The following is a 22591-nucleotide window of genomic DNA, read 5'->3' on the forward strand; positions in this document are numbered from 1 at the left end:
AAATTTTCCAGGCACTCAACTGGCCTTGTTTTCAGAGGTGCTGAGCATCCCCAACTCCCAGTGAGATATAGGCTCAGGGTGCGATTTTCCAAAAACACTCAAATGTCTTGGAAGTGTAAGTTCCATTGACTTTCAGTGGGACTGCTCACAGGTGTTTTTGAAAACCCCACCCTTTGTTTTGGCACCCAAATTTATTTTGGCTTTTGTACTCAAGGAGTTGTCATCACTAAGATTCTGAATTGCAAAGATCCAAACTTCTCATGTGGCCACTCTCTCTCTCAGATTTGCTCCATAAAAGTCCTCACTGTCATTTCAGACAATTAAAAAATTTCAGTGAATTTTAAGATATATAAAATATTAATTGTAGAAGTCTCATTTTTAAAACCTTTAAAATAAAGCATAATTCAATCTGAGAAAGTCACGCCAATTTCATCTGAAGCAGTTTTACACTATAAGAAAGCTCCCCGCGTTGTGATCACACAAAAATTAAGCTTCTCTTCACAGAGCTTAAGGGTAAATCTACATTGCAAAATCAAACAAACAAAAACACACACGCACACACACACACAAAAACCCTGCAGCAGTGAGCCTCAGAACCTGTGTCAACTGAATTGGGCTCGGGTTACGGGGCTAAAAATCGCAGCGTAGACATTCTTGCTCAGGCTGGAGCCTGGCCTCTTAGCCCCACTCTCCCCTTGCTGCTTTTCAGAGACAAGATCCAGCCTGAGCCAGAATGTTTATATTGTTACTTTCAGTCCCATGGTGCAAGCTGGAGTCAGTTCACCTGGGCTCTGAAACTTGCTGCTACGGGTCTTTTTGGTTCTTTTTTTTTTTTTTTTTTGCAGTGTAGACATACCCCTAAGCCTCCTGAAGCTGTGTCAAGATAGGTAATACTAATGGAACCTATGGCATTTCACATAAGCTATCCATAAAATTTTTTGTGATGCCATTTCACACATTTCCCACCTTTACTGAGGCTAAAAGCAATTACCAATAATAGTTTCTAAAGCCACTGGTTGCTTTCCCCTCAAAGTTGCAAATCAACTAGTAGCTAAAGACAATAACTAAAACACTGAAAATGTATAGATAATTAAGACAGACCCATGAAGTTCCTACATGAATTTGTAGCGCTCGTCCAAGGATGTGGTGAAAAATGCTGTCTGTTAAAGCTGGGAGTCCCAACAGGTGCTGGCCCTTGAAGATAAACCCGTTGTATGTTTGCTGAAAAACCTGTCAGAGGAGCTGAAGAGGCAGCTGAAGAGCCGTTGGATGGATCTAGAGAGGGTAAGCCTGAAATAAATGTAAAACTTATGAAATATACCTATTTGGAAAAATAATTCACAGCACCATGAAGATTCACTGCTCCAAATACAATTTAAACTTAGTGTCCAGTCACCCTTTTCACGGTATTTACAGGTGTAATGAGTTTTTGCAGGTTATAGGCTAAGGGAGAATTACATACTGGTATATGTTTTTCCATCTTGCTCTTTGTCAGGATAACAGCTGTTATCACACAAAGCTCTACCTCAGGGTACTCTATTTTTTGTCAAGGACCAAATTTCTTAGTCAAGGTATAGCCAAGGTCCAGACTCCAGAGCAAATAAAAAAAAAAAAAAGAAATAAAAAGATTTGGGGTCTGTTCAAAAGTGTCTGGTGGTCCAGATTTGGCCCAGCTATTGACTATCCCTGCTCTACCGTCACCTACCATGAGATATGAAGGCAAACCAAGACAAGCTTACCACAGAAGTAAATCCCAACTTACTCCTCAGTATAGAATTCTCCAGAGCTAACCAAGAATTACAATGTAAGTTAAAAACAATAAAAAAATTTGATGTAAGACAGACAGAAAATGATCCATTAGTACCAGGGCAGTAATTCATAATATATTTCTTGCCCATCCTACAGCTGGGTCCATAAGTAGAGCACACACAGTATTCCGTGCTTCAAAAAGTGGGGTTAGACTGATATTTGCATAGTGTGATGGTTGGAAGCAGTTTCTCAGCACAAGGCTGCATTCCAAATAGGAGCAAAACTGAGTCTCCTTTAAAACAACGGGCATGGGGAGTTGAATTTTCTTATCAAGCCAAGGCCTCGCCACCAAAATACCTTAAAGACCTTTATCATAGCTAGGTAATAAACAAATATGATAATAAATACAGGGAATCAGAGAGATTGTTTTGTTGTTGTTGGTTTCTGGAGCCTGTGGGAATCACAGCTGCCATTAGAGAAGGGGGCTGACAGAACTGTTGAGGGGCTCAAGGTAATAACCACAACCAGGACGAACTAAGGCCCTTTCTGGAAGGACAGGGACAAAAATACCTAGTTATGGTAGTTAGAAAGGGGGTGGTGGTTGTTGGATAGGAGGGGACATGCACTACCTTTTCTTTCCTGTCCCTCTGACTTACCAGCCTCTTGGAAACATTCCTGGTTACCCTATTTCACCCTAGTTGGAACAGAAAAAAATCCAACCAACCCAGAATCTCTGGTGTGTTGCTTTCAAAATGTTAGGTCCTGCTGCTGAATTTCTGCTTCAAGCATCTTAAGGCTTGCCTGCCATGCTTCACCTAAGCCTGGAGAACCAAGTAGCCAGGGACTACTGGCTTGGAGATTCTGCAAATCCAGCTCCTGCTGCTGAAGCACTGCAAACAAACAGATTAAGTCTGCCTGCCATAACATCGTACAGTGAGGGAGGCAGTGCATTATTGTGCAGCTGGGCTGTGTGCAGGAACCCCTTTCATCTACACTGGTCTGGAGATATATATTGTCACCTGCATGGCCCCACAATATGCCAACATTTTTATGGCTGACCTGGAACAACGCTTCCTCAGCTCTCGTCCACTCACGCCCCTTCTCTACCTATGCTATATTGATGACATCTTCATCATCTGAACCCATGGGAAGGAGACTCTGGAAGAATTCCACCACGATTTCAATAGCTTCCACCCCACCATCAACCTCAGCCTGGACCAATCTACACAGGAGGTCCACTTCCTAGACACCACGGTAAAAATAAGTGACGGTCACGTTAACACCACCCTACACCGAAAACCTACCAACCGCTATGCCTGCCTTCATGCCTCCAGCTTCCATCCCAGCCACACCACACGATCCATCGTCTACAGCCAAGCGCTGAGGTATAACTGCATTTGCTCCAACCCCTCAGACAGAGACCAACACCTACAAGATCTTCACCAAGCATTTTCAAAACTATGATACCCACACGAGGAAATAAGGAAACAAATCAACAGAGCCAGATGTGTACCCAGAAGCCTCCTGCTGCAAGACAAGCGCAAGACAGAAACCAACAGAACGCCACTGGCCATCACCTACAGTCCTCAGCTTAAACCTCTCCAACGCATCATCAGTGATCTACAACCCATCCTGGACAACGATCCCTCGCTTTCACAGGCCTTGGGAGGCAGGCCAGCCCTCGCCCACAGACAACCCGCCAACCTTAAGCATATTCTCACCAGCAACCACACACCGCACCATAACAACTCTAACTCAGGAACCAATCCATGCAACAAACCTCGATGGCAACTCTGCCCACATATTTACACCAGTGACACCATCACAGGACCTAACCAGATCAGCCACAAAAATCACCGGTTCATTCACTTGCACGTCCCACTAATTTAATCAGAGAATATCAGGGTTGGAAAGGACCTCAGGAGGTCATCTAGTCCAACCCCCTGCTCAAAGCAGAACCAATCCCCAGACAGATTTTTGCCCCAGATCCTTAGATGGCCCCCTCAAGGATTGAACTCACAACCCTGAGTTTAGCAGATCAATGCTCAAACCACTGAGCTATCCCTCCCCCCACCATCATATGCCAGCAATGCCCCTCTGCTATGTACATCGGCCAAACTGGACAATCCCTACGTAAAAGCATAAATGGACACAAGTCGGATATTAGGAATGGCAATATACAAAAACCTGTAGGAGAACACTTCAACCTCCCTGGACACACAATAGCAGATTTAAAGGTAGCCATCCTGCAGCAAAAAAACTTCAGGACCAGACTCCAAAGAGAAACTGCTGAACTTCAGTTCATTTGCAAATTTGACACCATCAGCTCAGGATTAAACAAAGACTGTGAATGGCTAGCCAACTACAAAAGCAGTTTCTCCTCCTTTGGTGTTCACACCTCAACTGCTAGAAGAGGGCCTCATCCTCCCTGATTGAACTAACCTCGTTATCTCTAGACTGATTCTTGCCTGCATATTTATACCTGCCTCTGGAAATTTCCACCACATGCGTCTGACGAAGTGGGTATTCACCCATGAAAGTTTATGCTCCAATACTTCTCTTAGTCTATAAGGTGCCACAGGACTCTTTGTCGCATGATAAAAGATGCCACCTTCTATTAATACTTTGCCCCTGCAATAGTAGAGGAAAGAAGAACCATCTAATACCAATAAGGGCTGCTGTGGGCAACACACTAAGCAGCATATGAACTGGTTTTAGTCACCAACTTCCCACTTATGTATTTTGCTTGATTACTGCATCATACTTTGGAGGAACAGTAACATGCTTAAATTAGTGTCAAATTATGCCATTTCAAATGTGTTTCTCTGGCTGATTAGACAAGTTTGCATAATGAGGATCAGTAGCATGAGACTGTGTCCTGATGCTACATGAAAACTATGCTCAAAGTACAGTTTCTCAAGGCTCCAAGATACTTCTGTGTAGACTGTTTGCCAACTGCCAGGGTTAACTTAACCTGGATCATTGCTACTCCAGATCTCATGGAAGACCCTCAAAATCAGATTCACATTGTGAGGGCACCTGTTGTGTGTGGTTTCAAGGAATTGTGATGGTGTTACAGCTCAAGGTATGCCAGTTTACTGTAATGCATTTTAATCTAGCACAGACAGACTTGGTCCTCTAAAACGTAGAGGAAGCATAACGAGTGACTGAAATGGATTCCTTTTGGTTTTGTCTGGAGTCTTCTAAAAGGAGCATGCAAGTCTGTCTCCAATTCTGCTAACTGCCAGGACTAGCAGACATGAAAAGTGAAGGCAGGACAAAAAAAGACAGTTTTCCTGAATGGATCCAGAGCCATAACCCACGTCAGGGAACCACAAATATCTGGTAAGAAAGTGGGCAAATTGGGAATCTCTGCTTTCAATCTTAATTTTTGGTATCAGTGGACGGGGAGAAAAGTCCTCAAATTCTGCTTACAACAAGAAGGTGCTTGTCAAAACTCCTACTTTAAGACTCAAACAAGTGAGGAACTTAACTGGGCTTTCTGCTGCAAACCAACTTATAAAAGTGAACTCCAAGAGACTAAGTTTGTGGAAATCCAAGTATTCCTAACTGTACCCCAAAGGTACAAAAGAACTCAAGTGAAAAAGAAACTTGGAGAACAAACCATTGCTCAATGTTACAGGTGCAATGTCATATCTAGCAGCCATTTTGATAAATCTCACCTTACTAGTACAATATATGAAGATACTGTATACTGGCCCACCAGCAAGGATTGCCAGACTGTCTAAAGCCCAGGGCTGCTGCACTCCACAGCACAGTATTGTAAGTCAGTAACAAATGGGACTTTTTGACTTAACAGAACTATGAGAAACCTGTAATTCAAGTATATGCCATCAGCCAAATAAGCTCCAATTTTGATAGACAGAAGAACACTCTTTCCTGTGTGGCTAACCTGTCCTTCAGCCTGAGGTAAGCACCCAAGAAGTACACCCCCACTTCATCCCAGGATAGATAAAAATGGATTTAAAACTGGATTTTTAATTAAAAATAAGCCTATTTAAAATTTGAAATTATGACAACCTATGCTAAGGCCTAAATTTACTCTAATCTACTAAAATAATTTAAATTAAATAAAAAAAGTTAAACAGTATCTATTTACTGCCAAAATTTTAAAGAAAGTCAAACCACTGAACTGGTGGACGCCACTGGCTAAACAACTGGAATGAGAGTTTGCTGAAATGCTAAACCAGCTTCTGTCAACACTCGCCTCTTCTGCAGGTACAGAGAAAATATTGTCTTCATTTCAGTTCAATGATTAGTTCACTCAAAGTTAAAAACCAATAGAAAATAGAAAAAAAAAAAAAAAAAGAGTAGGAAAGCTTGTTTTCCAGTCTATGAATAAAAACTAGGTGTAAGGATAAGATCTACTAGTTTTAAAATCCTGAAGGACATAATGCAAGAAACAATCAGTTCAATTAACTAACTGCAGATACTTCCTTTGTTTAATAAATCTTAGTTTTAAATACAAAACGTGTTGATAAAATGAGTTATTTTTGCATTTAGTTGAATCTGAGTTCCCATCCAAACAGAACAAATCACAAATAATAAAAAAAAAATCTAGTAAACAAGAAATGCATTATTCACCATTTTCTAATGTAGTAAAGATTAAGAATCTGAATAAATGCAAATTACGCTATATAACTGCTTAAATAAACATGTACAGATGTGTATCCTGGTTTTCAAAATGCATATTTAGTGTAAAGGCTGTATTTAGTTGCAACTGAAAACATCTTAGGGCTTGTCTTCACGTACTTTAGTGAAGACACTACTATGCCAATGGGAAAGCTTCTCCTGTCAGCGTAGTTAATCCACCTCCTCGAGAGGTGGTAGCTGTGTGATACAGCACTGTCTACATGGGTGGTTAGGTTGGTATAATTACATCACTCAGGGGTGTGCATTTTTCAGATCCTGGAGCAACGCAGTTATACCGATATAGGTCTGTAGCCTAGACCTGGCCTTAATGGTTATCACCAATGAGAATAAACCTTTCTTTAGGAAAATAAAAAAAATACAAATGCAAAACATGTGAAGGAGTTTCATTTTCCTTTACAAGCATAATTGCCTTCAGAGCCATTCTAGGTATATAATCCATGGGATTTGAGTAATTTGACAGACTGTCTATTTACCACATCTTCCTGAACAATGGGTGGATGTCAACTTTGACCATCCATGAGAAAAGGAGGAGCTGCTAAAAAGGCAGAGTTTCTGGAGTCCATTGGAGCAGGACTGTTCTACTATTAGAAGACTGGATGAATGAGGTCAGACTACTCCAGCTATCGCAGTTCTAGCTGCATTTGGTTCTATTTGTTGTACTGGGAGCATAGAGCTCATACGCAGCCTAACTGCTTGTGCTCTTCAGAATGCAGCTAACTAGTTTAAATTTAAATATTTAAAAACTCTGAGACACCCTGGCAAACATTTTCTGACTTTTGATGTTAGACACCTAAAGAGAAGTGGCCTCGTTTCGGAAGTGCTGAGCACCCATAGTCCCATTTGAACTCAATGGGAATGTATCACTTGTGAAAATCTATTCACTTATTTAGGTGCCTAACTTCAGTATCCAAGTTTGGAAATTTTGGCCCAAAGTTTTAAAAGGGTTTGTGGGATGGTGCTGGGTGAAAGACTTGAAGAAAATTAACTTAGGAAAGCTGGGAAGTGAGGCTCTCTAGACACCTGTCTTCAAAATACAGTCTAATCTTCTGACATATAAACAAATCTGAAGAGCAATGAGGTGAGGGTAACATCCTCTATGTGTCTACTAGGTAAATGTCAGGGAAAAGGAAGGAGGACTGTCAAGCATTCAGTCCCTTACTAAGTCCCATATGATGATAATGTTAAGTGAGCAAGTTCAAAACACCAAGAGGACAGGGTTCCAACAAGATCCCCATCTCCTACTACGCTTGGTCTAGCACCATGACAATCCATCCTTCCTCCGGATGGAATCAATATTAAGACACCTGTGGGTGGAGTTTCAACAAGTGCCACAAGACCCTTACCTTCCTAAAAGAGCCAATGGTGGTTGCTTCTGCAGCATTACCAGTACCTGACAGGTCAGAGCTAGGAAAGAGAACTGGATGTGTATAATTTTAAATAGCTTTTGAAATTAAACTTGGCAAGTTCAGCTCTCAGGTTGGAGTTCTATGCATATTACCTTGTAAAATATTTCTGGAGCAATTTGAGAATAGGGTCAAAGACGAATGGCAGGATTGTCTCTATGCCAGAGTAGAAACTTTGTGGACTTACCTACAGGGCTGGTAGAAACTCTCTGGGAAGGTGGCCTGAATCCAGGAGCCTTGGAGTTATCAGGATGAACATTTTCTATGTGTCCAAGCACAGAGTTACTCAGAAAAGTAGACTGAACAGTGAAAGATGGGTCTGCTGCTGCTCGTGTGGATAGTGGACAGTCTCCCCATCCTTGGTTGGCTGGCACCTGGTTACTATCAAAAAGACTACTAAAGTGATTGAAAAGCGTTGCTGGCCCAAACGTAGGAGGCAATGATTTGTTTGCTGGGTTAATGTGCATCTGAGAACCGTTCATAACGTTCATGGCTGATGAAAGCTGCACTGCAGCAGGTGGACCTTGAGATGGCGTTAAAGGAACTGGATTTGTAACAAAAATAGACTGATGATCTTGATGTAGGTTTGCATTTGGTACCACTGAATAGAAAGAACCTCTAGGCTGCATTCTGTGAGAAACTCGAGGTGCTGGTACAGCTAACTGAGGTAAATTACTGTTGTCCTGATTATCTGCAGCAATTGATCTGGGTGAAGCTAAACTTAATGGAGTGGGTTCTGAGCTAGAGGAAAAAGGCATGGACACAGAAGAACTTATATCTGACATGCTGGTTGGCAGTATCTCATCTTGGACGTTATTTAGAGGTGCAGGGCTGCTAGATGGGCAAGTTTCTAGGACTCCTGGATTGCTGCTAGCGGATATATTGCAACTACTTGCAACCGAAGATGGTGCACACGTGTTTCCAGTAGGTTGGTCTGGTGTTGACACCTTCTCTTTGGGTGCTGAGATAGCTGAGAAAGAGTCCGTTTTAAGTGCAGAATGCTGTGTTTGTGGAACATTAGAGGGCAGAAATGCTGTGGGAACTTGCCCATTGTTTGCAGGTGCAGAGGAAGCAGAAGGCAGAGTGCTACAGGTGCTTGTCACAGTTGAGATTGCTGTTGCCACCGCACTTGTTTTCGGAACACAGGTGAACAACTGCTTTCTGACTGATGAGGGAGTCCGACTACTTGTTGCACAGAGCGGTTGGGTGGAAGCAACTACAGAAGAGACAGTAATAGGACAGCTAGCAGTAGCTAATCCAGTAGACTCTGTCTGTAAAATATTCCCATTCTGGTTACCTACACGACTTGAACTATTATGCTTTGGAGAGCTGTTTGTGCTGCTAGGATTAACTGGTCTCACTGGGAATGGTCCCCAAGTGTTCGGCGAAGGTGAAAAAGTTCCTCCAAACTGGGCCATAGGTAAGCGAGGGTGCCGAATCTGTTGCATAGTTTGGGCAGCCAGTAAGGCAAAATGAGGGTGGGAATAAGCTAAGGGCAGAGACACTGGAAAAGAAGAACGCACATTTGCTGGAACATTCTTGTTTAATTTGTTAGTGGGCTGGAAAGTAGAAAGTGTCGATGACTGCGATGTGACAAGAGGTGGTGCTCCGAGCGGAAAGGAGTTTTTGTTGGAAGCAGCTGCGGTACTGACTCCAGATGAAAAGTTTGCATGAATTGATTTGGTGTTTGGAGCAGGTGTTCTTATATGAGTTTTAGGAATTAAGTCTTCCAGTTCCTTGGCGGGATCTTGAATAAGGGCACTGATAAGTTGCACTGCATACCTTGTTGATTCCGTACCGCCCCTGAAATTAAAAACAAGTATTAATCTTCTCTCAGGAATGGAATTCTCACTTTGTTGCAACACTTCTTGAACTAAACAATTTCTTTTGGCTATATTAGTGCAGTACTTGATGGAACAGTCAAGAAGTTTTATTTCTTGATATTTGCTTTTTTATGGTTTAACTTTGTATAAGTATCAGATTTTCAGCATGTCCTGCTGTCAGAAATGAATGCACTATACACTAGTGCCAAAGAGCCAATATGTCCTACCTTAAAGATAAGCAGACTGTGTAAGAAAAATCTTGTACCGACTCAATTTACAATTATTTTGTTTCCATGTATCATACCTTATTGTGATCATTCTCTCTCCATTCTTATCTTTTTGTTTGTCCACATCAATATGAGCACCAGTGACATCTTGAATTGCAGTGATGTTGCACCCACCTCTTCCCATTATTCTAGATACGACAGAAGCTGGGACAGATAATTTCTTAGACCTATATCACAAAGATTGCAAATTTGTGAAGTCATTTTGGAGACATTTAAAAAGTGCTAAAATCTCTTTTGTTTGGCAATTGAACATCCCAATATTTTTACATTTCAGGGCAGCAAGTGGTTTTCTGCTGGTATTGAATTCACCCTTTGGAGCCTCTCTAAAACTTCCCCACTGAAATAACTTGTTACCCTGAGCACTTCTGAAGTTCCTTCAGAACACTTATTCAACCAATTATAATCACATAGATGCACATTATACAATATACATGCTGTTTGGGACATATAGTTCTTCATCTTTTGTTCTAACCTGTGTATTTTAAAAAAGTAAGTGAGATGAAATCCTAAGTGACTCTCCTACTTTACATTTTAATTAGCATCAAGCATCTTTGGATCACAGGGATTAGCCACTGGATACAAGTTGCTTCTACTAGTATATAACCAGACTGATAAATTTTTCTAACATATTCACACTGATAATCTTTGAAATACCACCTGCTTGAGCAAGACTTTAAAATCCGGGTCTTGATCTAACATCCCGGTAGAATTAATATCTCCTAGACCTCAAGTGAGAAACCACAAATGCTCTGGAAAATTGCCAGTGACCCTACGCAATGGTTTATAGCAAGCAGGCGAACTGTGCAATTCAAGGGTCCAAAGGGATGCTGGAAGCCACTATGAAGGCAGCACAGATTTTCAGAAGCATATTTATTTTTAGGCCATGACACTGCAACCCAAACACTCAATAGACTTATTAAATGAACTGCTAGGATTTTCAAATTCATATGGCATTGGTGGATCAGTGCAGGCATATGGCAATGGGAAGCCTTAGAACACCAGCTATGCTTGCATTCCAGACCCCAGCCAAGGTCCCTTTAGGTCACTCTTGCTCCCTGACTTCAAGGCTGGACCTCTCAAACCCATACATTGCTTTCAAGCTTAACAGTGGCATATTGCAATTTGTGAACTGTACAGTTAGAGGGAATTCCAAGGGGTTTCAGGAAGCACTGTGATGAAGGTTCAAGAATCTGAACAGAATATAGACTGTACATCTCTATGTTGCTTCCAGCGTCACCTACGTTTTAAATTTAGTAATCTAAAATGTTAAATATGACTAACAGCAAGAAATTATGCAGGAAATGTATTTCAGTTAATAAACATGTGTAATGTAAAATGGATAGTTTTTACACTTACCATCTGAAAATATTAACATTTTAATTGTCTTGTCTTTTTAAGTTACCTGTCCCCTGCCCTCCACAAAATTCACACTATCTCCCCAATCAATGCTCTTAGAATACACACTGTGCCCTCACCCCCGCATTTCTCATGTTCCAATCCTCTCCTCTTTGGATCTGCATTAGTATAATGACTTTTCTCTATTGGAGCTCCCAATCTCCCACTCTCCATGACCAAGCTCCCTTCCTCATATAGCTTCCAAGAGCCTTCCACATGATTCATAGGGACCCTAGTTGCATTCCAGTCTCCTTTACCCTCCTCAATCCACTCCCCAAAGTGAACTCCTAGCCATCCTCCCCCACCACCCACTGAGGAATTGCTTCCTTATATGAGCTCTAAATAGCACCCAGAACCCCACTCCTCACCCACCCTCTAATGCCTCCCTCCCCACCCACCAAGCTCATTGTTTTTTAGTTTGAAAAAAATGCCCCAAACAGTACCTTTTTGCTCCTGAACAGCAGCGCCCTCCTCTCTGCAGCTGAAATTGCTCAATTGGTGTTGGCTGCAGAGTGTTGCTAGGGGGAGGGTCTTTCAAAACTCTGCCTACTTGCCTGTTAAGGGTAGAAGGGATGTTTTCATTGGTTATTTCTTTGATAGACATCCCTTCTACCCAATAGGGTGCTTTGAGGGAGTAGGAGTTAGGACAGTTCTTGGTCTTGGAATTGGGATAGGCTTTAGGAGCAATAAACATGTGCAACACCTAATTACTTTGAAAAGGACACATGGGTTGTTAAAAGGCTCTTAGACTACATGCATGCTCTGTTATTCAGGGCAGGGCACAGCAAATTCTGTCCCAGGGTAGACATTTTGTGAGCACATTCCTTACTAAACAAATCTTGAGTTCTTAGGGTTATCAAAATCCACCATTTTAGGAAGAAATTTCTAGAACTCCAGCAGCTCTGACAGAACAGAAACAGGATACCAAACACAGTAAAAGTAAAGCAAATGACTAAACTAGGAGACTCAAGAGACCTGTCTGGAGAGGTGTAGCAGCTTCAGGATCAATAGCGGGGTCTGTGTGCAGCCCTGGTAAAGGCAGCTGTCTGCTTTTTAACAGTTTCATGCCTACACGACTCACCAAGTTTGGGGAAAGGGGGAAATCTATGGCTCTTTATTTATCGTGCACACCCCATAACAGGGAGCAATATTTATGAATATACACAATCACCAAAGTAGGGGGAAAATTGCACATTTTAATTGGTATGAACCGATGAGCTAAAAAGGTCGGAGTTTAACATCTTAGATTTGAATTGCATAGATTTTTCGTTTGCTAAAAAAAGAGTTTCCCCAAAACTCACACTTCAAGTCCTCTCTAAAACAGTGTTCCATGCACACAAGCTAAAAGATGCTCTAAAAAGGACATTTAGTCAAAATCCTGCATTTCAGAATATGAGACGCTGAGTCAGGGCTAAATGCAAAAACTTAGGATTTACGTTTTCAGGCTTATCTCACTTCAACAAAGTGAGGAAAAAAAGGTAGAAATTTTAAATAATTTCCAGCTACATATAGACAGAATGAATGACTAAAATATGGCCACAAGCCACCCAATGTAACAAAATTATGTATATTTTCAAGGAAGAGGAAGAGGCCGCCATTTCAGAAGCAGAAGCTCTTCAACTATATAACCATGCTCCTAAGTCTATTTTAGGGTCATGAATGAGTTGGAGCAGAATCAGCAGCCAGAACGTGTGTCAACAGAGCATAATGAGCACCATGTCTCAGTCCGTCATCCACCTCCCTGTGTATCTTCATTGACACCCACTAATCTTTGAGGGATCCCATGTGAAACTGAAATGTGACAGAGCTTTTGCTGGTGTATTCCTTCATTACCAATGGAGTCTTGGCCTATTCCTCCCCACTTAAAGAACAAACTCCCCCTCCCCCAAGGTGTTTTCTTCTGATTAGTGTCAGGCCCTGGGAAGGATCCCACTCCTACTGTAAAATACTGATGCCATGTTTGGCTTTTCAAGTTGTAATTACCACCCATAATTATTGTAATTTGTTTGCAAAGCACTGCTAGCACAAAGGAAGAAGGGCTTTTATAAATCATGACAGTCAGGCTAACGCTGCTGAATGTTCTGTGTAAGTACGCAGTTTAGAAATCAAAAGGTCTATACATAATTTGAAAACACTGAATTAAAACCTATTACCTTCTAACCACTTCTTTCCAGCCTTCTTCTCTTTTCTGACCTCTTTTTGGACTAGTGAGGTTCAGCTTTATGTTTGGAGAGGTCAGTGGCAGGGACACAGATTTATAACTTGCCGATAATGAATTTGGATTAGCGTCACCTTCAAGTCTGGGAACAGAGATGTATTGATTACAGACTAAAAAATAAAAGCAGTTAAAGTACTTGCAGAGCATAAATTTGAGAGGTTAGACAAAACTATCAGTTAAAACAGTTCTCAATTTTTTTTTTCCCATTCTCAATGCCCCTATTTAGACTACAGCTTCTGCAATATGGGTGCCAGTCAATGCCAATTAGTGTATTTTGTGTGGTTAATATGTTCACAAGAACTGGACTGAGCCTCCAACTTATTTCACACAGGCTTCTGAGCAGCCATTGGATTGTTTTGACTTTCAGTCATGTACAACTAGTCCAGAATCAAAACTAAACAAAGCAGAATTCTTGGATCCCAGCATCACAAGGTGAGGAGCTTGATCAGATTCTATAAAATCTAAGCAGCAGTAAACAGATTCACAATGGCATAGACCAAGCAGCAGTCATGAGAGGGCAGGATAGAGAAACTGAAGACTCACCTTGTTTGTATTTTTGAAGCCGAGGTGCTTGTCTTCTCTTCCTGAGAAGGGAGCAGTAATGAGGCATATCCCCTATCACCAGAAGAGTTTGTATCCATAGTGAAGTTCAACTCCTGGCTTTTACCTCCACTGCTACTCTCGCTATTGCAATCTGTGCTATCCAGGTTATCAGAATCGCTATTCCCACCTGCACCACCACCTCTTGGCTCTCCGTTTATTTTATTTTTATCTGCTTTTTGCTGTGCTAGAGATATATGCTGATCTGGCAAAATTATCTGCACATTTTGAGGAGTGTCCTTTGTTTTGTTCTTCTTATTTTTTCTATTCGTGCTAGGGGTTGTTACCACATTGGCTCTCTTTTTCCCGAAAACATTTGTGAAAGTAGCTGATGTTGCAGAGATTCCAATTGTGGTTGTAGTGGTTGCGCTTGGAGGCTCTATAGGAACTTCTTGCTCCACTGGGGGAGGAAAAAAAAAGTCAATATACAACATAAAACACATTTAACATAAAAAAAGTCTCACTTGTTAAGGAAATTACAATTAAAGTTACATTTCTGTCAGCTGTCACTAGAGTAATGAATTCAGCCATTCTAGTGATTTAAAAAAATCCTAGATTTGATGTGTGGTTGAAGGGATGCAATGGTAACAACAGAACTAGTTTCACTGGGAACAATGACAGTTGCATGGGAAACTAATGCAGAGCAGGAGCTCTGAAACACTGCAGTGACACAAAAGGCCAGACAAGTAAACTCAGCAAGAGTTTTCATTTCTTCAAGGATGAAATATTTCACCCTCCCGGAGGGGAAATTAGACATTTTAAAAAACTAAATCAAGTCAGTTTTAAAAAGATCATTTCTGCTCAAATCTTTCACTCTTAGCACAGAACAAGCACAGTTCATTATCTGCACTAAAATCCCAAAGTAAGTTATTTAGGGTACAAAACAATGCTTAGGAAACCTGAAATTTTAAAAGCTATACTTCCATGATTTTTGCTTTGTACACCAACACTACTCCTGCCATAGTGACCACTGTGCACAGAACCAATTGATATAGTCAGCCTGCCATTAAGACTTCCTCAAAAATACAAAATTTGAGACATGTGTACACACACTACACATACAAAAGCTCCATTCTATCACTAGTACAGATGTGCATTTTCATAGTGGGAAGCATTTAACAATGGCAGACTATACTTTACTCCTGAGGGAATTCTGTGTCAAAAAATAAAAATTCTGCGCACAGTATTTTAAAATTCTGCAAATTTTATTGGTCAGTAAATACATGTGGAGGCTCTGGCATGGCAGTGGGTAGCACATGCCGCTGGCTGCATGGAGGTGGGAGATCACCCACCTGGGGACACAAACTTGGTGGTGAGGTTGCTCCTGATGCTGACAGCACAAGGGCTGGGCCTGCTCCAGAAACACCCTGCGGCCCTGCCCCTCTGTGTCAGGTGCATGAGGTGTGGGCAAGTAGGCTCAGCCCAGCAGGATCCAAGTGTGGAGTGGCTTAGTGTGTGGGGGATCTAGGTGTGGGGTAAGAGGGTTGTGTGTGGGGAAATGTGGGTGCAGGTGGCTCACGGCAGGAGTCAATGCAGGGGGGGAGATTTGGATGCATATGGGCTCGTTGGGGGGTTCAGGTGAAGGTGGTTGGGGCTCGGTGGGGGGGTCTGGGTGAAGGCATTGGGGTTCTGGATGCAGAGGTTGAGGCTCAGCAGGACGGGGGGTCTGGGTGTGTGTGGAGGGGTCTGGGTGCTGGGGAAGTGGGACTCGTTGCGGGAGGACCAGGTATAAAGGGGTGGGGCATGTCAGGGTGGGGGCCTGGGTGCAGCTAGTTGGGTTTCAGTGGGTGTCTCTCTAGGTGAAGGGGGCTCATCAGGGGGGCCTCTGGATGCAGACGGTGAAACTCAGTGGGGGGGCCCAAATGCACAGGGGAGCAGCTGCCCACACAATGACTCCTGCAGCTGAGGAATGATAGGGGCAGGAAGTGGGGGGGGGGGGGGGGGGCGGAACTTCCTGCAGCTGGGGCAGGTTTCTGGAGGTGGGTCTGACTTGGCCATAAGCCTGGCCCTGGCCACTTCTTGCAGAGGAAGAGCAAGTCCCATCCTCCCCTGCCTCCAGCACAGCCAGGATTAACAGCTGAGTCCAGAGCAGTGTAGGAGCCAACAGGGCATTCCCAACCCCCGCCGGCTTCTCCAAGTGACTGAAACAACATGCCTGCACTGCTGCGGAGGAGTACCTGACTGCTCTTGGGCTTCCCTTTGCTTTCCCATCAGAAAGTCATTTTTCTGCGGGGAAGCAAAGAAATCTGCAGGGGACATGAATTCTGCACATGTGCAGTAGTGAAGAATTTTCCCAAGAGTAATACTTTCTTAAACATTTTAAATGTTTATTTTTTACACTGAGTTCTTGCAGATATGTAGGAAGAATATTCAGAGTGAATAAACCTACTGTCCAACTGCTCCTCCTTTCCAGTATGAAGAAAACGATGGCAGCTAAAATATCTTTTCACCAAGAAGGATTTAGAAACATTTATACAATCCAACAAGTGCTTCCCCCCCATAGAATAGTAAAAACATTAGATGTTCTTCACCTTCATCATCATTCTCCTCTTCATCATCATCTTCTTGCAGCTCTAAAGTTTCCTTAGGTTTGTTTTCCTCATCTTCCTCTTGTTTTCTTTTTTGCTCCTCTTTCTTCTTCTTTCTCTTTTCCTTTCTCTTTTCTCTCTTAGCTGCAAGAGCCTGTTTTCTGCTCTCTTCTCTTGACTATGGGAAAAGCATTAATATTTAGTTCTACCATGCATTAATACCAAAGATTAATATTCTCTTATGCTTACAAATTCAGGGCTTCAATGGAAAAAATATCGGAGGCGTAGATAATCAAAAAAAAATCCGTTATGGCCTGAATCATTATGCAGAAAGCCATGATAATGACAGCAGAATGAAGAGAAATTAAATAGAAGTAGTAGTGGACTAGATGGAATTGCAGTTTTCATAATGAGACTTATCAAGGAAAAAAAGAAGAAAGAAATCAGTCAGCAAACTGCATGCAACCAGAATGATAGAGATGTGTGTTAAAACAATTTAGTATATATTTTAATGGGATATCACTGTAATCTTGCATAATCTCAGACTAAATTACAAAAATGTGTTGAAAAACCTGAGCTAGTGAAAGAATTTCTGGAGCAACCTTTACATCTTTCACTCAGAAGGCTCACAGAGTACTTTATGTGCTACATATAGCTATCATGTTATCAGTTGCTGAAATACAGTTACTTCTTGGGTACAATGAGGCAGTCAGTTAGTACCAACAATACTAAACTGTAGGTTAACAGCTGAAGTGAAAAATAACTAACTGAAATTTAATGCGACACAAAAGGAGGCTAATTAGTCAAAATGGAATTTGGTAAAACTTCTCTATTGTGAAATATCATGGTGAGTTAATTATCGTAAAGAGTCAAAAGCTCCACTTTAGATCTCCTGGAAAAAAAAAAAAAAAAGGTGCCTTCAGCAGTACAGCACCCAATAATGCTATTCTGGGCACTGCAGCATTATCAAACTGAGGACTGTTACTTATTGAGTCAGTCACTGATTGTACTACTTGCAGCACCTGGGGATGGGAGTAATTCCTTCAAAGTCTCATATCCAACTGGCCATGCTGAACTCTGTTTAACTGATCTGACAGCTCAAAGGTCTGCTTCAAGATAAGTCATAGAACAAGCTGATATTGTTTTGTATATATTAACAGTTTTAACTGAAGACATATTTTCCTCATGCTTTCACATTCTGCATCCAAATAAAGTACAGAGTAATGCAAAATGCTGGCAAACAGCTTAATTAACCAAAAAAGTAACAAGCCTAAAATTTCCTAAAAGGAACTAGGTTGCACAGTGCAGCCCCAAGAGACACTACTCTTCAAATAGAGCTGAGCTTGTGCACTTAGGGCACATGCATCTTCTACAATGGAGATGCATAAAGGCAATGAATGAAGAATAGAGTATTTCATCATCATACTCCAGCTGCAGCCAGACAGAGACACCAAATCCACTGAATTGTGACATCTAAATAAGACACTTCAATTTTGGTTTTTAATTTTTTTGTTAATTTAATGGGAATTTATCAGTGTATAGTCAACATTTTTTAGAAACGGTGATAATCGTAAAAACCAGAAACAAAGGGCAACAGTGGTGTGGGGGGGTTCCTGGTACTCACAGCATGCAGCAGGTGGAGGTACTCACTGAAATAGCAGCTGAAGAAGCCTTCCAGCTCCCTGCCCTTCTCACTCCCCACTATGCAGAGGAAGCGAATGAGCCACATTGAAGGGCTGGGGTCAAGAGGAGAGTGGAAGGCTGCACCCTGTGAGTACTGACCCCCCCCGCCGGCCAGAGCCCCTCCTGAGGTTAAGTCCTGGAACAGTGCTGAAGGGCAGGGATAAGAAGGGGGCTCTGTCTGGCGGGGGGGGGGCCAGCATTCAGGGTGTGCAGCCTTCTGCTCCCTGCAGGCCTGCTGCCATAGCGGTCAGGTGGTCTTGCCTGCCATACCCCCGGTCTTTGCCTGAAAAATTCTCGGGTCCCGAAAAAGCCAAAGTTGGGTGAAAAAAAAACAGTACAACCAAAGCGGTTTCTATAAGCCACCTTTTGGGTTAATTATCTATTTACTTACATATCCCCAAATCCACCTTTTATATTTAAAAACAGCATTAATTTATATTTTGTAACAGTTACAAATTTGAAGTAGGGAAAACCTGTAAGCTTACACACATCTGAAAGAAAGAGTTGCCATATGCAGATGCACTGGCCAAGAACTAACCTAAGATGACAGATTTCGCCACTCACCTTTTCCAGGTCAAGCTCCTTCAGCAGGATACTGGCGTTCTTATTTGCTTCTGCAGCTTGCTGGTCTTTAGCCTTCACAATTGTCTCCACACACTGGTGACACTTCTTCAATAGTTCCTGAAGAATAAGTTATTTTATTAAAGCAATCCTGAAAATCTGAAGTTAATTATTGCAGCTTGCTCTTAAAGTGTATGATTGGCTCACTGGTACTTCTAAACATACAACTACTCCAATATGCTAAGATACAGAGTGCTAACATTTGTGAAGTAGCTTTTTTAGAAATAGTTTTGCAATAAAGGAAGCACATTATTCCTCCCAGTTTGGGTAGTTTCCTGAACATCTGAAAAGTTCCTCTAATAGGTATGAAGTCTTTTTAAAATTAGAAATAAATGCGTTAAATTGGTCCCCATTCCTTCATTACTTTAATATTTAAAAAACTGTCCTAAAAAACCAAGAATAAAATTGAATTCAAGAGGTTTTGCTGTTGGCCTTTCCCCTTAATAGTCTACTGTTCTGAAGTAGAAGGAAGAATAACTAAGTTACATATGACTCACTTTGATAGAGAGTGACAGAATAGTTGGCTGTAACCTAACTTTTGAAACTTTTTCATTTTTCTGTAGCTAGATTTGTTAACATTATTTTAATCTGATTTAAGAGAAAAAAGTGATTAATCCATGATGGAAAGATTTAAATAAGTTGCTGTATAAAAACTGAAATAATTTTATATTTTATTCTTGTTACATTTATATATGTATTTTAAGATTCCACAAAGAAATTTTTTAGCTCCAGAATTTTAAGGGTCAAAGATAGGCATTTCATGTATGCTCAGAAAGAAGCATCTGGTGGTGCTCTGGGCAAGGCAAAGGCCACATAAATAGTGGGAAGAGAAAGTTTCACATAGTAGTAACAAAGCTCAATTATCCATTCAGTCTTTAAATGGCCTTGGATCTACCATTTGGGCACCAAACTTTTAATAGGAGACAACACGTTAACAACATTCAAAATGTGTGGTTTCAATGTTATATACTTGTTAAGACCTCGGTATGGTTACCTATGTATTTTTTAATATCCTTAATGCACTAAGTCTACTCTCAAAAAGTCAGTTAAACTCACCTTGTCCGTTATAGTTGCTATATATCGCATGCACTCGATGTCTGAAGGAAACTGGTTAACTTCTTTCACTAGGTACTGAACTACTTTCACATGACCCTGTAAAATAAAATAAAATAAAATAAAATAAAATTCTAGTGTCCTGTAAATACAAAAGTGAGTGGATGACAATTTTAGCTGACATAACAGTTATAAAGCTAACATCTGAAATGGTAATTTAAAATAAAATGTTGCCAAGTACCAAAACATCTATTAGTGTTTGTAAAGTACTGACAATGAGCTTAGTGGTGTACAAAACAGTAGCAAAGATAGTCCCTTCCCCAAATAGCTTCCCATCTAAAAGATAAAGGACAAGACATATTGGGAGAGATTTTTTTTTTAATTAATTTAATAAGCTCAATTTTTGTGAGCATTGGGGATGCGTCTCTGTCAAACTATGTACTCCGTATTGCATCAGGGGCTCTACTTTGTGTTGTAGCCCCCTTTGTGGATTAATAAATAATATCACTTAACTCTTATAACACACTTCTCATTAGTAGATCTCAAAGCACTTTACAAAAGGAGGCAGGTACCCTCTGCCCCATTTTATGGATGGGGAAACTGCAGCACTCCACTGAACTGACTTGCCCAGGTCAATGCCTGAGTGAAAATAGAATTGCGGTCTCCTGAGTCCCAGTTCAGTGTTCTGCCCACCAAGTCACACTGCCCCAATTTGTAAAAGGGGCTTAACACCTAAAGGAAAGATTATGCTTGAGAAGCTATGACAGAGCAATCCAGGGCCAGCAACGTTGACTGACTCTCCCATACTGGAACAATGGGTTTTTCCACTAACGGGGCCTCTGACTTTGAATCTGTGTCTACACAGAAGCTGATGGGGAGGGGGCTGGAGCCTGGAACTCCCCTATCTGAAGCAAATGGGGAAAAAGGGGGACATAGGTGGGGACTCCATGGGTGCTCCAGGAGCTGGAGCACTCATGGGGGAAAAAAAACCCCGCTATCAGCTCCCCTCCACACACCTCCGTCCCCAGCACCCCTGCCCACCGGCAGGCCCCATGAATCAGCACCTCCCCACTCCCTCCCCACGCCTCCCGCCCGCCCCAATCAGCTGTTTTGTGTCAAGCAGGAGGCTGGGGGGGTGAGGAGCGAGGATGCTGCACTCAGGGGACAGGGCGGAACTGGGTAGGAAGAAGTGGGGCAGAGGTGGAGCGGGGGCAGGAAGAGGCGGGGATGGGGCCTTTGGGAAAGGGGTCGAGTGGGGCCAGGGCCTGGGCCAGAGCGGGGGGTTGAGCATCCCTGGCACTTTGGAAAGTCAGCAAATAGAAAAAGAAGTGTGTTTCTCCGAGTCAAAGGGGTGACCACCACCACCACATCCAAAACCACCTGGCTAAGGAGGAGGGAAGGTATGCCTAAGCCTATGGATGCTTACCGAATCCAGGACTCTCAGATAGGGTGAGATCAGCCCTAGGGCAACCGCATTCAGGATTGTGTGTTAGATGTGAAAGACTTGCAACTCTTTACTGTGCTGTATTAGGAGTAAATTATCTGTGCTTAAGAAATTCCTTTGCTAAGCTTGTGTTCCTCCTTGCTTTCCTGCCATGTTGTCCCGGAAGAGTTTAACAAGAAACCCGAGCTCCCATAGCCAGGTGGACTCTGGGGTAACATGTCTAAGATACTAGGCGCTTGGGAGGGCTGTGGCACTGCTACCATGGTCTAAGGCAGTTGGAATGCAGGGTCCCACTGCTCAAGAAGCATGTTGGACACGGAGTCTGCATTGGGAAGTGTGCCTGTGACCCAGAGCTAGCAACAGTGACCAGCCACTATCCAGATCCAGAAAATGCACAAGTGGATTCAGCAATTGGGTCAGTTTAAAACAGACTGGTGTTCATCAAGACAGGGGGCGAGGGCAGGTTGTTGACACTGACATCTGTGGTGGACTTGAAAGGAGGAGAGGATGGTTGGCCGGAGACCTGTGATGGTGAAATGGTTTCATGCCAAGATCACTCACCCACTGACAGTAGCAAAATTAAGTATGCTCTGATGAATACACAAAACTGAAGCAGATCACCCCTCAAAAGTCAGATGTGTTGAGCCATATTTTAGCCCTTTTTTGAAACAGCAACTTAAACTCTGCAGAATATACTTATCTTAAAAATGTGTTGTATTCCTGACACTTTCAAGACTACCCATTTCAATTTAAAACTGTTTTTGAAAGTATTCAGTGCTGAAACATGACATAAAAGTTTGCCTTATTAACTTACCTTACGAAATGCTGACATAAGAGGTGTAATTTTCCGGTTATCCGCTGCATCCACATCAGCTCCTGCCTGCACAAGTAACTGCACTACGTCAAAGTGACCACCATTAGCTGCCAACCAGAGTGGCGTGTTTCCTTTCTTGTTACGAACATCAATATGTGCTCCCCTAAAAAAGACAAATGTAAGTCACAGGGCACACATGGCTGACATATAGAAAAGGTTACTAAAAAAATATGGATGTTCAAACTGCACTTAAGTTCGTATTTTCCATCACTGACAAACCTTCAGTGGTGAGTTGGAAA

The 22591-nt window shown here is 42.0% G+C and overlaps 1 protein-coding gene across 13 annotated transcripts in view; it reads right to left on the reverse strand.

The window, feature by feature from the left end:
* The window catches only part of LOC112102600 (ankyrin repeat and KH domain-containing protein 1), a 193486-nt gene that overhangs the window by 8724 nt on the left and 162171 nt on the right, over positions 1 to 22591 (reverse strand). For 7 of the 13 annotated variants that reach the window (XM_024193983.3, XM_024193984.3, XM_024193976.3 and 4 more), the window contains 10 exons: positions 22293 to 22455; positions 20038 to 20133; positions 18925 to 19041; positions 16681 to 16855; positions 14093 to 14549; positions 13485 to 13631; positions 11775 to 11885; positions 9954 to 10103; positions 8014 to 9629; positions 1102 to 1290 (listed from right to left, as the gene is read on the reverse strand). In XM_024193983.3, coding sequence (XP_024049751.1) covers positions 1102 to 1290; positions 8014 to 9629; positions 9954 to 10103; positions 11775 to 11885; positions 13485 to 13631; positions 14093 to 14549; positions 16681 to 16855; positions 18925 to 19041; positions 20038 to 20133; positions 22293 to 22455 — 3221 coding nt within the window. The remainder of the gene's footprint in view (positions 1 to 1101; positions 1291 to 8013; positions 9630 to 9953; positions 10104 to 11774; positions 11886 to 13484; positions 13632 to 14092; positions 14550 to 16680; positions 16856 to 18924; positions 19042 to 20037; positions 20134 to 22292; positions 22456 to 22591) is intronic. The other 6 variants (XM_024193985.3, XM_024193986.3, XM_024193981.3 and 3 more) reach the window with 1 other exon arrangement.

Source organism: Terrapene carolina, unplaced genomic scaffold (assembly GCF_002925995.2).
Source record: "Terrapene carolina triunguis isolate 2854851 unplaced genomic scaffold, T_m_triunguis-2.0 Scaffold838, whole genome shotgun sequence".
NCBI classification, from domain to species: domain Eukaryota; kingdom Metazoa; phylum Chordata; order Testudines; family Emydidae; genus Terrapene; species Terrapene triunguis.